Source organism: Rhincodon typus, chromosome 7 (assembly GCF_021869965.1).
Source record: "Rhincodon typus isolate 14 chromosome 7, sRhiTyp1.1, whole genome shotgun sequence".
Lineage (NCBI taxonomy): Eukaryota > Metazoa > Chordata > Chondrichthyes > Orectolobiformes > Rhincodontidae > Rhincodon > Rhincodon typus.
In genome coordinates this window covers 42919555-42934554 of record NC_063338.1, presented here as the reverse complement: position 1 = coordinate 42934554, position 15000 = coordinate 42919555, and the positions used below count along the sequence as shown (strand labels likewise).

The 15000-nt window shown below is 38.4% G+C and overlaps 1 protein-coding gene across 8 annotated transcripts in view; it reads right to left on the bottom strand.

The window, feature by feature from the left end:
- atf2 (activating transcription factor 2) overlaps positions 1–15000 on the bottom strand; it is a 139896-nt gene that overhangs the window by 50284 nt on the left and 74612 nt on the right. For 6 of the 8 annotated variants that reach the window (XM_020529188.2, XM_048598751.1, XM_048598750.1 and 3 more), the window contains exons 7-8: positions 14031–14145; positions 11191–11298 (exon numbers count right to left, since the gene is read on the bottom strand). In XM_020529188.2, the coding sequence (XP_020384777.1) occupies positions 11191–11298; positions 14031–14145 (223 nt within the window). The remainder of the gene's footprint in view (positions 1–11190; positions 11299–14030; positions 14146–15000) is intronic. The other 2 variants (XM_020529326.2, XM_048598752.1) reach the window with 2 other exon arrangements.

Here is a 15000-nt window from a genome sequence, read left to right as displayed (position 1 = left end):
TGAATGCTTTGTGCATTTAAACATGGTCTTTCAGCTTTAGACCATTTCCTCAAGTCAATTTCACCATAATGTTTAATTGGAGGTACTGTTGGCTTATATAAAAGGTTGGACCAACAATGAGAAGGGAGGTGAGAAATTTCAACAAAATGGTAGTACAGACGTGTTTGGATAGAGATGCTAAAGCACTAAGTTATGCATCTTCCAGTCCATGCACAATGGCATCCCTTATCTAATTAACAGATGAGATCAGAATCTGCAGCTTGGATGAGCTAACTACCAACTGTACCGTAGCACAGGAGTGCTACTGCAGCACAGGTCATCATTCAGACCAAAAAGGAACAATCAAACTGCTGGGAGTCCGAGAGAAACAGAGGTGCAGGTATGTAGATAAATTTCAGAAAAGTGAAAAGGTATTAGGGGATTCCAACTTGCCCAAAATTAACTGGGAAGGGATGAACGGTAGGATCCTGGGAAGCACTGAGGATCCAAGGAACGTTGGCATGCTTGTCAGGATTCAGTTACATTAATCAATGTAGGACATATATAGGTAGAACAAAATGGGCATAACCAGGAATGAGATTTTGCTGATAGACTGAGGAGCTAGCACCAAAATTACACACAAAATTTCACTATTGTAAATCAAATGGACTGCTATCTGAAAAAGGATCAAACAATTAGAAGGTTTAATGCATGGCTGAAAGAGTCACGTGGGAGACAAGGATTGATTTCGGCTTAAGGGGAACCTGCACCTATAATGCTGAAAGAGGGAGCTGCCCCAGAGGCTGGTCTTCACTTAAACTTGGCTGTGATCATTGTTCAGCCAAGTTTAACAAATAAAGCAGTAGATCAAGCTTTAAACTAACAAAGGCTGGAAGAATTCGGGAAAAGGTAAATTCAAGAAGTGAAAGTATTGCCCAGGCTTTACAACAAAGCAATGATTTTAGTTAAAAAAAATGGACAGTAGGTCATTAAGAAAATATAGTAGGAAACTTATGACCAAGATAATATTACATAAAAGAGAGAAAAACAGTTAAGACCAAAAAATTATATTTGAATGTGCAAAGCACTCACATGTTAATTAATAGCATATGAATAAATTGATATGACCTAATAGTCATTTTTGAGATGTGGTTGTAGACTGACAAAGCTGGGAAATAAACATAAAAATTCTTGATTTAAAAAAGTGATAGACAAATTGGAAAATGAGAGATGTACCCCCGAGAATGCAGGATAGAGACATTTCAACCAGAGAAATCAAAATTTAGAATCAGTTTTGGGAGACCTAGAAAAGAATAGTGGGCAGATAACATTGGCTGAAGTAGTTTATTGGTCCCCTAACAGCAGTTGTTAGGCAGAATAAAAATCAGGCAACGAAGGTGGGTGAAACAAGGGTGATATAGTAATCATGGGGAACCACAACGTCATATAGACCGTGCAAATTAATGGTGTGAAGGACACGTTCTTGGAACATATTCAAGATAGTTTTCAAGATCAATATGACAAGGAACTGATTAGATTCTATTTTAAAACAAAAACAGAAATTGCTCAAGAAACTCAGTAGGTCTGGCAGCATCTGTGGAGAGAAAGCAGAGTTAACCCTACATTCCGAGGCATCAATGGACTTGAAATGTTAACTCTGCTTTCTCTCTATAGTTGCTACCAGACCTACTGCATTTCTCCAGTAATTTGTTTTTCTTTCAGATTTCCAGCATCCACAGTTCTTTATTTTAATTTAGGTTCTATTTTAGAAGGGTTGTTTTAGTGTTATGCAATTCAATGATTAATTAATAACTTTTGTCCTCTTTGAGCTGCTAATGAAAAATCATAACAGATTGATTATTATATGGCAGAATTTTATGCTGAGTTTATGATTTAGGTCAATCTTTTGGTTTACTTTTTCATGGGATGTGTCATTTTAGAGTACAGTTATGTGCCAACTATAATGCTGAAGATCTAGAATCACACGTGGAGATGACAATTTTCCATCCCTGAAGTAAAGTAAGTGTTTTTTTTAAAAACAACAATGATGGTACCATGGTCATCACTAATGAATAGTTTTATACCTAAATTTTATTAATCAGCTGAAATTCATCTTGCTGTCGTGATGGGATTTGAGCTCATGTCCCTACAGCATTGGCCTGAGCCTCTGCATTACTAGCTATGTTCCCGCCATTGTGTGGACCTTTGATGCATTGCATTCAGGAAGCACAGACCTTCCGAGCAGCTGGTTGGAAGCCTGGGGGAGCACTGATCACTGGTCCAAATGACATTACCACTTCACCATGGTTAGATGGCGAAGGGTTCTGAAGGACATAGATAGTAGATCCATTGGTTTTGATATTGCAGCATTCATTAGATTCAACAACAGTCACTATGAACTGGAAGAGAGCAAACAAATCCTTTTGATGTTGCCTTAAAGTAGCACTGTTAAACAAGGAAGAGGAAAGGAAAACCAGGAGGGTGTCAGTTAATTAGCCCAACGTGGAGACAATGCTAGGATCTATTGTTAGGGACTTGCAAACAAGGCCCATGGAAAATCATTACCTGACTGGACAACGTTAATGCAGATTTTTAAGAGGCAAGCTGCAGTTAAAGATCCATTCAACACTCTTGTGGTAAAGGGGAAGGTAAATAAGGGAGAACCAGTGGATTTGGTACATTTGAACTTTCTTTTTTAAAATTTGGGTAATATACTAACCTAGACTGAGGATTAGTAAACAAAGGACACAACTAACAAGAATAAAAGGGCAAAGGTAGGTTAGTAGGTGTTAAACTAGAGAGGTACTGTAGGGATCAGCACTTGGTTCAGTTACCTACAATGTAATTTAATGAATTATATAGGGAAACTTACGTAATATCTTCAGTTTGTTGCTGATGCACAATTAGGTGGACATTTTAAAAAAAAAAGTGGCTACTTAGATCACTGATGCATCGGTTTTAATTATCAAAATTTCTTAGAATCAGGAAAGATCCTGTTAGATTGGAAGGTAGTGAACCTAACTTCCTTATTCAAAAAGTGAGGAAGACAGAAAGCAGTCAGTCAGCTTGACATCTGTCAATGGGAAATGTTAGAAGTTATTACCAAACAAGTTACAGCAGGACACTTAGATTAATTCAAGGTAATCAGGCAGAATTGAAAGGGGTTTTGTCGAAGGGAGATCATGTTTAACCAATTAGCATTCTTTGAGGAAGTAACACATGCTGCAAATAAAGGGAAACAAGTGAATGCACTGTACTTAGATTTCCAGAAGACATTTGATAAAATGCCACATAAAAGCTTACTGTAGAAAGTAAAAGTTTGTGGTGTATTGGGTAATGTATTGGCATGGATAAAAGATTGGTTGGCTAATGGCGAGCAGAGAGTAGGCATAAATGGATAATTTTCAGGTTAGCGACAAATACGGTGCAACCAGGATTGATGCTGGGTCCTCAGCTGCTTAAAATTTATACAACTGACTTGGATAAAGGAACAGAAGATATGGTTGCTAAGTTTGCTGATGACAAAGATAGGTAGCAAACTAAGCTGTGGAAAGTGCAGAAGGATGCTTCAGAGGGATACAGAAGTGAATGGACAAAGATCTAGCAAATGGAGTATGATGTGTGAAAACGTGAAATTGTCCATTTTTGCAGGCAGAACCAAAAGAAAGCACATTAGCTATATGGTGAGGGATTGCAGAGCTCTGAGCAGGAGAGGGATCTGGGTGTCCCAGTGCATGAATCACACAACATTAGCACAGATACAGCAAGTATATAGGAGAGGTAATAGAAAGTTGTAATTTATTTTGAAGGAAACTGAATTCAAAATTTGGGATGTTCTGCTTTACGTATCCAGGGCACCAGAGACCACATGTGGAGTACTGGGCATAGCATTAGTCACCTTATTTAAGATAGCATTAGTCACCTTATTTAAGGAAGGATGTAAATAAATCAGACACAATTCACAGAAGGTTTACCAGACCAAAACCTAGATTGAATAGGTTTTCCTATTCGGAAAGTCTGAACAGGCTAGGTTTGTACCCACTGTAGTTTGGAAGAGCAAGAGGCAACTTGGTTGAAAAATACAATAACCTGAGGGGTATTGTTAAGGTAAATTTGAGCATCATTGTTTAAAAATCAGGGGTCATCCATTTAAAACAGAAATGAGATTAAATTCTTTTCCTCACAGATGGTCGAGTGTTTGAAACTCTCTTCCTGAAAAAAGGTGGATGCAGAGTCCTTGAATATTTTTAAGGCAGAGATTGATAGATTGATTTACGTTAAGCAAGAGATTCAAAGGTTATTGGGGCAAGTAGGAATGCAGATTTGAGGTAACAAACATATCAACAATGATGTTATTGGATGAAAAAGCAGACACAAGAAGGCAAGTGGTATATTGCTGCTTCTTGTTTTTACAGACATACGAACATGCCATGAGAAAGCAAGGAGGCTGGTAAAGGGCTTAGAAAGGATTGGACAAGAACACGGCAGGTGGAATATAACACTTGAAAATTTGAATTGATTAATGTTGGTCAAAAATAGATGAGCAGAATTTTTATCAAATATTCAGAAGACTGAAAAATGTTATACAGAGGGATGTGCATATACCTGTAGATGGATCACAGAAAGTTAACATTCACGTACGGACAGCAATTAAGGTAGCAAGCAGTACATTAGCCTTAAGTACAAAGGTATTTGAGTTAAAGAGTAAAAAAGTTTTACCACCATTATATCGAGCGTTGGTGTGCTCACACATGGACTACTGTGTGAAGTTTTGGAGTAATGCTTATCCCTATGGGCATAGCAGATGTCTCAAGGGCATGTGGGATTTGGACGCAAAAGTTTGGGATCACAAGCTCTGAAGCAACAATGGCCACCACAAAGCTTTGCACCTTTCCCGGTCTCTCAGGTCTCCTTATGCAACTGCCTGCTTTGTAGCGTAGCCCCTCCACCAAATCATACTCACATTCCTCACTGAGGTGTCTAAACAATTTTCAAGCCTCACAATAGGAAAAGGATTTAAGAAGTACTGCTGTAGGTGGTACATTCTTCTTAATTGTGTAATGGTCAACTTTCAGATATGAGAATTTTTTTTTCTCTGTCTTCACCTCCCTCCTTACTGCTATCTATGGATTCCCAAATTGAAGTGTTTCTATTGAGAAGAGGAACATATGAAGTTGAGCCTCTTAGCAGCAAGTTCAGGACAGACGAATCCTGTAACTGGAGAAGCAGTGTGCAGCAGGACATTGAGAGGTACTGGCGTGAGGGCAGCAGCTGCTGATCTAAACAGTGCTCAGTGCAAGAGGTCAGTGGTGGAGCTACACATTAGCAAGGGGCCTGGCCAGACCTATAATGGCTGGCAATGCTACTACCCTGGTGGAGTCAGACCACAAATGCTCGAACGACTAAGTGACGGAGGGATTTGGAATCAGGGACTGCCAAATGAGTGAATAGTATAGGTGAAGGGGCATTTGGGAAGAGGGATTTCAAGTACTTATGCTCCAAATAATAAGCTCATCAATCATATTAATAATTAATTAAAAATTGTAACCATGTACTTACCTGTAATCTGTGATCATTACAAAACGCTTGATCATTAGGGGTGGTGGTGTGCTTCAGATCAGAGGGAATCTGTGTTACTGTAGTAATATGCACTTTTACATACATGTTGCAGTCAGATTCATTTGGAAAGTGATAGCAATGGTTCCCACTTTTCTTTCCATCATGTCTGAGGATTTCTCCCTTTTTTTAGCTCCAGCCATTGGAATTTGTTGGAAGGATTTACAGGCTGACAATCAATCTGTTGATCACATTATTAACACACCTTTCTTGACCAAGTGGGATTTGAACTTGGAGCTTCTAACTCAGAGGCAAGGACACTACCCACTGTGCTACAACATTTACTATTTCATGTGGTCGAAAGAGGGTTGGAAATAAATGGTGTTAGTAAACCTTAATATGGTACATGACCAAGAAAGGTTTACTAAACAGGTTCCTGGCATGAGGGTTTTTTTATGTGGAGAGATTGAGCAGAACAGGCCTGTACTACCTGGCGTTTAGAAGAATGAAAGATGTTTTAACTGAAGCATGTAACACTCTTGAGGACCTGTCAGGTAAATGTTGACTGTCTGTTTCCTGGGCTGGGGAGTCATCATAAAAGAAAAACAGCCATGTGGAGAGGGACAGGAATAACCCCTACTTTCAGTGCTCTTGAAGATAGGAAACCCTATGATTGTTGGTGACACATACAGCAGCAGAAATGGGAGATAGGGAAGTAAGACACGAGCTACCAAACATCACTTGGTAATAACAGAAATCATCTCCAGTCGATTTAATACAATCACACCTCTTTTCTCAGTCACAATACATCTGCTAACAAGCAACATGCAAGTGACATAACTTACACTAACACCAGGAAAAGTGATGATCCAGAGGTCTGAGAAAAATGAGTTAACAAAGGGGCAAAAAAAAAGCTGCATAAAAGGAAATATGAGGAAAAAAAGCTTTGCAAAAAATGTTAAGGCTAATAACAAAAGTTTTCGTAAACATATAAAGAATAAAAGAGTGGCTGAGGATAACATAGATTAAAGATAGACATAGGTGATATGCTAACAGACAATAATCTAACGGCAGATTTATTAATCTAGTACTTTGCATCCATTTTCACAGCACAGGAAGAGGATAAAATACCAGAGATGGAAGGGAGATTAAAAATAAATCAAGTGGAGGAATTTATTAGATTCAGTCTAAGTAACAAAATGGTAATGGAGAAATTAATGAGATTCCAAATAGATAAATCTCTAGGGCCTGGTAGTTTCCACTCCAGGGTATTAAAAATAGTAGGTGAAGGAATTGCAGAAGTGTTAATCATATTCTTTCAAAGCTCTCGATTCAGAAAATGTATCCTTAGATTAGAAATTTGCTAACATCACTATTATTTAAGAAATGTGGGAATGCAACAATAGGCCTGTCAATTTAATGTCAGTTGTGAAGCAGTTACTGGAGTCTGTCATTAGGGATTGAGTACCAAAGGCACATTAACAATTTATGAGCTGCACAGAGACAGCCAACATAGATTTGCAAACCACAAGTCATAGAATCATGGGATGGAATTTTTGCCACAGAGGTAGGGAACAGGAACTAGGTTGTTTCTGGTCAGAAGCCCACCTCCAGGGAAAAACCAATGAAAGTTTAGATTTTCATGGGAGTTAGCTGTTAATTGCCATGAAGATGGGTTCTCTGTTCAGTTAAGTGCTCCTACAGAGTTTTTGAAGTTGAAGAGTCAGAAGCCTCATTGCGCCTGACCATAGTACAACATAAGTAACTAGGAAGGCACCTCAACAAGGAGGTGCCTTCTCAGTTATTTGAAAAAAAGGGACAAAGAAATTAGCGAGGGCACTACTGAGAGACTGGGGAGTGATGGAGGTGGTGGTGGTGGGAGGGTGCAGAAGTCAATGACAGGTGAATTTTCAGCTGTATTCCCATTTATGCAGGTAGAGAGCCTGTAGACTTGTCAGCAGCTTGGCATCTCGGCCTTGCGCTGAGTGCTTAAGTTGATCTGGCACCCCCTCGCCCATTTGTGCTCCTAAATCTAACATAAACAAGGCTCTTAATTGTCTGTCTTCCTTGAGAGATTGGGCAATCTCCCCAAAATGGGCATTGTATGGAATGGCATCCCAGCATGTTGTGCCTCCCCTCAATCCTTCATGAAATTTACGGAGTCTGAAAATTCAGCCCATATAGCAGAAGAGGAGGCCATTACATCAAATCATACCTGTGCAAGCTCTCTGGTCGAGCTCTGCAATTCATCCCATTCCACTAGTCTTTTTCCACAGCCCTAAAATTATTTTTTCTCAAGTATTTAGTCAATTATGTTTGGAATGTTACAGTATAAACTGATTCTTCTATCTTTCAGACATATAACACCACCTCTGGAGGGCAAACTAGCAAAAGGATTATAGAAACTGACAACATGAGCTTTTTTAACTATATGAGAAGCAGAGAGAGGTCAAAGTGAACACAGACTCCTTAGAAAATGAATCTAGGGAGTTTTGGGAACTCGGAGATGGCAGAGGAGTTAAACAAACGTTTTGCATCAGTCTTTATGGTGGACCATACTTGGAATATTTCATTAATACTAAAGAATACAGGGGAGGAATTAAGTACCATCCCTATCACTAAAGAAGTAGCATTAGACAAAGTAAGGTAGCTAATAAAGGTAGGTAAATCCTCTGCCCTGATGGCTTGCATCCTAGGATCCTAAAAGACGTAGCTACAGAGATACAGGTTGGATTCTTCTAAACGTAGTCAGATTCTGGAGCAGCACCAGAGGATTGGAAATATAATAGAAGTCTTACTGTAGCTGTACAAGGTGCTGATAAGACCACATCTGGAGTACTGAGAGCAGTTTTGGCCCCCTTATTTAATGGAAAAATACAATTTCCTTGGAGGCAATTCAGAGAAGGTTCACTGTGACGATCCCTGGTATGGAGGGATTATCTTATGAGCAAAGGCTAAACAAGCTGGGGCTCTATTCACTAGAGTTCAGAACACAGAGGTGATCTCACTGAAACATATAGAATTTTTGAGGGTTTTGATAGGGTAAACACTGAGAGATGCTTCCCCTCATGGGAGAGTCTAGGACCAGAGGGCATAGACTCAGAATAAAGGGGTGCTTATCAAGTCTTGTCTGCCATTCAATGATACCATGGGTCATCTGATTATCCTTAAATTCCTTTCCTGACTTTTCCTCATAACTCTGGATTCCCTTACTGATTAAAAAATCTGTCTATTCTAGTCTCTGACCTGCTCTTTCAGCCAGTGTTTATTTAACTGGTCCAGTTCAATTTGTTGTCATTTTAAACACAGGATATTCACTGCAGAGGGATTCAGCAATGGTAACGCATCAAGGGGTGACAGTTAGATTCCCTCCTTTTGGTGATCAACATTGCTTGGTATGCGTGGTTTGCCACTTATCAACCTAAACCTGGATACCATCTAGGTACTGCTGCAGAGATGGACCCCTCAGGACTTGTATGTTTCAATCAAGTTGCCTCTTATTCTTCTATACTCTAGTAGATGCAAGCAACATTACCTCTAAGCTGCAACCTTAAGGTCCTGTTCACAGCAATTGGCACGCCAATGCACTCACTTCCATGTATTTCAAAGGTTTGTGCAATGGAAAAAAAATTAGTAGAAATGTGGTATGCAAGGTTGGCATGTCCAACCCTTCCTCATAAAAGCAGTCAATCATTTCAGGGTAGTCATCTCAGAGACACTTCTAAGACATTTGCATCCTTCCTTAAGTAAAGTGACCAATATTATGCACAGTACTTCAGCTGTGGGATCACCAGAGCCCTGGATAAGTGAAACATAACCTTCCTACTTTGGCATTCAATTCCTCCATGATAAGTTATAACATTCTATTAGCTTTCCTAATTAATTGGTGTACTTGTAAGCTAACCTTTTGTGATTTATGTACTAGCACACTCTCTGTGCCTCTAAGCTCTGCAATCTCTCATCATTTGGATAGCATGCTACTTTTATTCTTCCAGTCAAAATGGACAATTTCAAATTTTCGATACTATACTCCATTAGCCATATCTTTACCCACTCACTTAACCCATCTGCATCACTCTGTAGCATCCCAAAGCTTTCTTCACAATGTATTTTGCTACTTATCTTTGTCTCATCAGCAAATTTGGCAATCATATCTTTTGTTCCTTCATCCAAATCATTTCTATAAATTGGAAACAGAATTGATCCCTGTAACACAACACCCTTTACACCTTGTCAACCTGAGAAAGACTATTTATGCCTACTATCTGCTTCCTATTAACCAGCCAATCTTCTATCCATGCCAATATGATACCCCATACACCATAAGCTTTTATTTTCCACAATAATCATTGATGTGACACTTTAATAAACACCTTCTGAAAGGAAAAGTACAAGACATCCAATCATTTTGCCTTTGTTCACAAGGTGCTAACTCCTTAATGAGGTCCAACTGATTGGTTAAACATCATTTCCCTTTCATAAAACCTGTTGACTTCGCCTCTTGATTACCTTGAACTTATCTAAATACCGTGCTCTACCTTCTTTAATAATTTTTCTTATGACAGTTGTTGACCTAACTGGCTTGTATTTCCCTGTTTTCTGTCTCCTTCCTTTTTAATATAAAGGAGTCATATTTGCAACTTTTTAATCTAATGGGATCTTCTCTAAATGAAGGGAGTTTTGCAGAATTAAAGCCAATGAATTAACTATGTTAAAATGCACTTCTTAAATGATCTTAGGGTGAAGCCCATCCAGACTGGGCACTTGTCAACTCACAGTTTCAACAATTTACTCAGTATCATTTTTCTCTAATGGTTACAATTCTCCTCAGTTCCTCTCTCCTTTCAACATTTCAATTTATTGCAGCTTCTGGGATGTTGCTTAAATTCTCTTTAGCGAAGATCGATGCAAATTGCCCGTTAAACTCATCTGTCATCTCCCTATTTTTCAATACTAATTCTTGAGTCTCTTTCTATAAGACCAATGTTCCCTTTGTTAACTCTTTGCTTTTAATATACTTATAGAAACTCTTACTGTTTTTATACTTCCGGTTTGATTTCCCTCATACTTTAATTTTTCCCTTGTCATTAACCTTTTGACTATTCTTTCCTTCTTTAAAAAAAATTCCACTCAGTCTTCTGATTTGTCAACTATCTTCGCACAACTATATGCAATTTAATGTGAGTAGGGGAATGAAGGATACTAAAACAGTCTAGAAACTACATTTACGCCAAATCTTCAAGTACAAAATTTGTTGCCATTGTTTTTGTCAAGTCATATGCCAGGAGACAGGAATGAAAGAGTTTTCCATGTTTAAAATTTGTTTTGGGACTAGCTTCTCATACTGACAGTGTGAAAATCCACAAGGAAAACCTTGAAAATATATTAAAACAAACAATGAAGAATATAACCAGCAAATAATTAAAAACAACCAGTTTTTTAAAAATTAATCACTGCAAAAATAGGTTGCGTAAAAGTGGAATCTGACAGGGAAATGGGTTATCACAAGACTGCCAATTGTCAACCATATTTTTATTAGGTTCCATGAGTTTTTGTCTGCACTCTTGATTTACACTAAAGTACTAGATAAATGATAAATGAATAAAAGTAATAACAGTAAGTTGCAGACATATATATACATATTTTTCTTTTTACCAGTTTAGCTTCTGACTGAAGAGGTTGTGGAGAGGAAGGTTCAATGTTGCTAACTGGAGGACCTGGAATTCCAGGGATATTAGGCACCATGGTGACAGGCCTGATAATCTATCGTGTAGAAAATGGAACAGTATAATTAGAGCAGTTAACAAAACTTTAATAACAGCAACATATATGCATTTATAACATTCTTTTAATGTAGCTAAATATCCCAAGGCATTTCACAACCAGCCAAAATGATTGCTGCACCAAGGAATGAAATTTCACATAACTTAGAAGTGTGGTGAATGAAATACGTTATAAGAATGCTCCTGTAGGTCTCTTGTGGTGCAGCAGTAGTGTCCTCTAGGCCAGAAAGTCCATGTTCAATTCCCACATGCACTGGAAGTATATCACAGCATGCCCAAACATTTTGATTAAAATAATTACAAACATACCTTAAAGACAAAAGGGAAAGTAGAAAAGTAAAGGAATTCTGGGACATAAAGTCCAGTCAGCTGAAGATATGAATGAAAATTTGCAAGGTCGGGGGACAAGAGCAGGATCAGGATTCTAACAAATCTAGATATAATCAACACAGGTAAAATGTTTCCGATGACCAGGGAGTTTAGAACCAGAGCTCACAGTCTAAGGATACAAGGTGGGTGATTTAGAACTGAGATGGAGGAGGATTATTTTTCCTTTAAAGGGTGGCAAGCCTGTGAAATACTCTGGCACAGAAAGCAGCTGAGGTCAATAAAGTGTTAAATATAGTTCTTATGGCTAAAGGGATCAAAGGGCATGGGGAGAATGTGGAAACAGGATACGAGCTGGACGATCAGCCACAATCAGCTTGAATGGCGAAGCAGGCTCAAAGGGCTGAATGGGTGCTCCGATTTTCTATGTTTCTAAGAGCAAGATGAGATATGCAAGAGATCAGAGTGAGGAACACAGGACTCATTAGTTACACATTCGCTTGTTGACATGTGAATACACAAACCTACAAATGAGGAGGAGTAAGCTGTTCAGCTCCTCAAAGCTTCTCCACCATTTGACAAGATAATGACTAATTTGATTGAGACATGAACGCACTTTCCTGGTAATCCCCTATATCTTTTGAATTCCTTGTTCGTAATGAATTTAATTCTACCTTTAAAAAAAATCAAATAACCGTGCCTCCACCATCCTCTGACAAAATGAGTTCCAAGATGCACAATACTCAAAAGGAAAATCATTTTTCTGCGTCCCCGTCTTAAATAGGAGAGACCTTAATTTTAAATTATATCACCCGATTCTAGTCTCTTCATAAGGGGATATATCCTTTCAAAACAAAAACATCCTTTCAACATTTACCCTGCCAAATTCCCTCAGGATTTTGTATGTTGCATTACGATCATCTGAGCACAGGTCCAACTTTTCTCAATTTCAGGAATCAATCAAATCAACATTTTTTGAATTGCTTCCAATGCAAGTATATCCTTCTTTAAATAAAGGAACCAAAACTGTACATAGTACATGTGCTGATTCACCATTGTCCTGCACGACTGTAGCAAGATTTCCCTACTTTTAAACTCCATCCCCTTCAGAATAAAGGCCAACATTTAATTTGCCTCCCTAATAATAAACTTGTATACCAGCTTTTTGTGAATCACGTGCAAGGACATTCAGATTTCCCTGTACAGTGGTAAATAGTATTCGGTTTTCGTATTCTTTCCACCAAACTGGATTCATGTTACATTTCCCCACATAATACTCTATCTACCAAACTTTTTCCCACCCTCTTCACCTATTGATATCTCTTTGCAGACTCACTGTGTTCTCTTTACAACTTACTTTCCTACCTTGGGATCACAATACAGTCAGTCCCTCCAACGAGGTCATGAATATAGACTGCAAATAGTTGCAGCCTCAGCACTGATCCCATGGTACTCCAGTAATTATAGTTTGCCAACTTGAAGATGATTTGTTTATCCTCATTCTCTGTATCTAGTCAGTTATTCAATCCTCTATCCCTGCTATTATATCATCTGCTGATACCATAAGTTATCTTGTGCTACAACCAATATGACATTATTAAATACTCTTCAAATGCACTGAATCTACTTGCCTGTTTTATCCATTCTGTTTGTTACATCTTCAAAGGACTATAGTAAATCTGAATCATAATTTCACTTTCACAAAATTATATTTGCTGTGACTGTTAGAATATAACGTGCTAAATGCCACTTGACATGCATGACAAATGTAGTCTGCTTCTCACCTAGGGTTGGCAGCAATGGTGATGGTGGTGGTGGGTGGGTTGGGGGAGGGGGGTGGGGGTTGCCAATGAGAGCCACACTCCTGTGCAACAGACCCTGCCCCTGTTGCATTACTTACCTGCAGCATGTGTCCTCCATACTTGTGGACACTGATGTGGGCATCTTTCCAGAAACAACCCATGGCCTCCTCAGTGGTGCTGGTGACCGCAATTCCTACTGGCCTGTGATTAGCCAGCGGCTACTGTTAAGGCATGACATCTATCCACAGAGTTTGATTCCAAGGAAAGGCCAAATAATGGCCTTAAAACTGGCTGATTGGTGCATGGTTCAGCAAGTTTTCCCAAAAATCAGATAGCATGGGTCTCGTGTTGGCTCTCCTGACATGACAACAAGATTCCATGCTTGGTGTGGAGAATGAATCACACTACATCCTTATGTAGCAGCTTAAGGACTATTATTGTCATTAATGAAATAAGAAACTTGCTTGTGCAAAGACCACACCCCTCACTGAAACATATTAAAACTGGTTAACTATTGCGATACAATATATTGCAGAAATATAAAAGGTTAATGAAATATTCTAATATGCTTTTGTCCACTTACGGGAACTGTTGTATGAATACGGACAGATGGGTTTGTGATTGATGCAGGAATAGTGACAGGCATGGTCTGTCCATTAGGTAGCTGTAACAAGAGAGGAACTGAACCAGATACTGGTCTAAAAATAAGCAAAATTTTAGAATTACTGTAACTACAGTTCTAATAAACATTGGTACAATTATTAGAAGCATGCTTTTAAATTGTACAATTGTGCGGGTGAAACAATTTAACTCAAATTGAAATCATTTATAAATTATTGCAAAGATTTACCTACTCAACCTCCATTCAAATTTTTTAAATTTTGTTAGAACCAAATTATATATGAAATTAGACATCTTCCCACCCAAAAATTTAGCTTTTTCTTATGGTATAACCAAAAAAAAAGTTGGAATAAAGAACTTGAACTTATACAAGCACTTTACAACCAAATTAATGATTTAAAGCAGTCTTTGTAACAATGCTTAATAAGCAGAGAGGTCAAGTTACATGCAATAACATCCCATAAACAATAAATAAGATGAACAACCAGCCTGTGGTGGTGTTAGATCAAGGATTACTGCTGGGGCTAGAAGAAATCCCTGATCATACATAAATAGCAGCTTAGAACATTTTACATCTATTTGACCAGGTAGACAGGATGTTTAAGGTCTCATCCAAATGGCAGTACTTCTGACAATGCAACATTTCCCTTACAACTGTACTGAACTGTCAGTCCATATTGCACACTTAAGTCTATGATGGGGCTTAAAACACATTTTCTGACTCAAAAGAAAAGAAACAAAGCTTTCAAGTGAACTAACCTGACATCTAATTGCTTTTTATCTTGCATTTCCAACATCTGCTGTTGCTTCCATTCGTACACAACTTGTTAGATTCTGATTGGATAATTCATTTACGTTATAATTAACAAAGTTTTTATTTATCCAAGATAGTAGGAACTGCAGACGCTGGAAAATCTGAGACAACAAGGTTT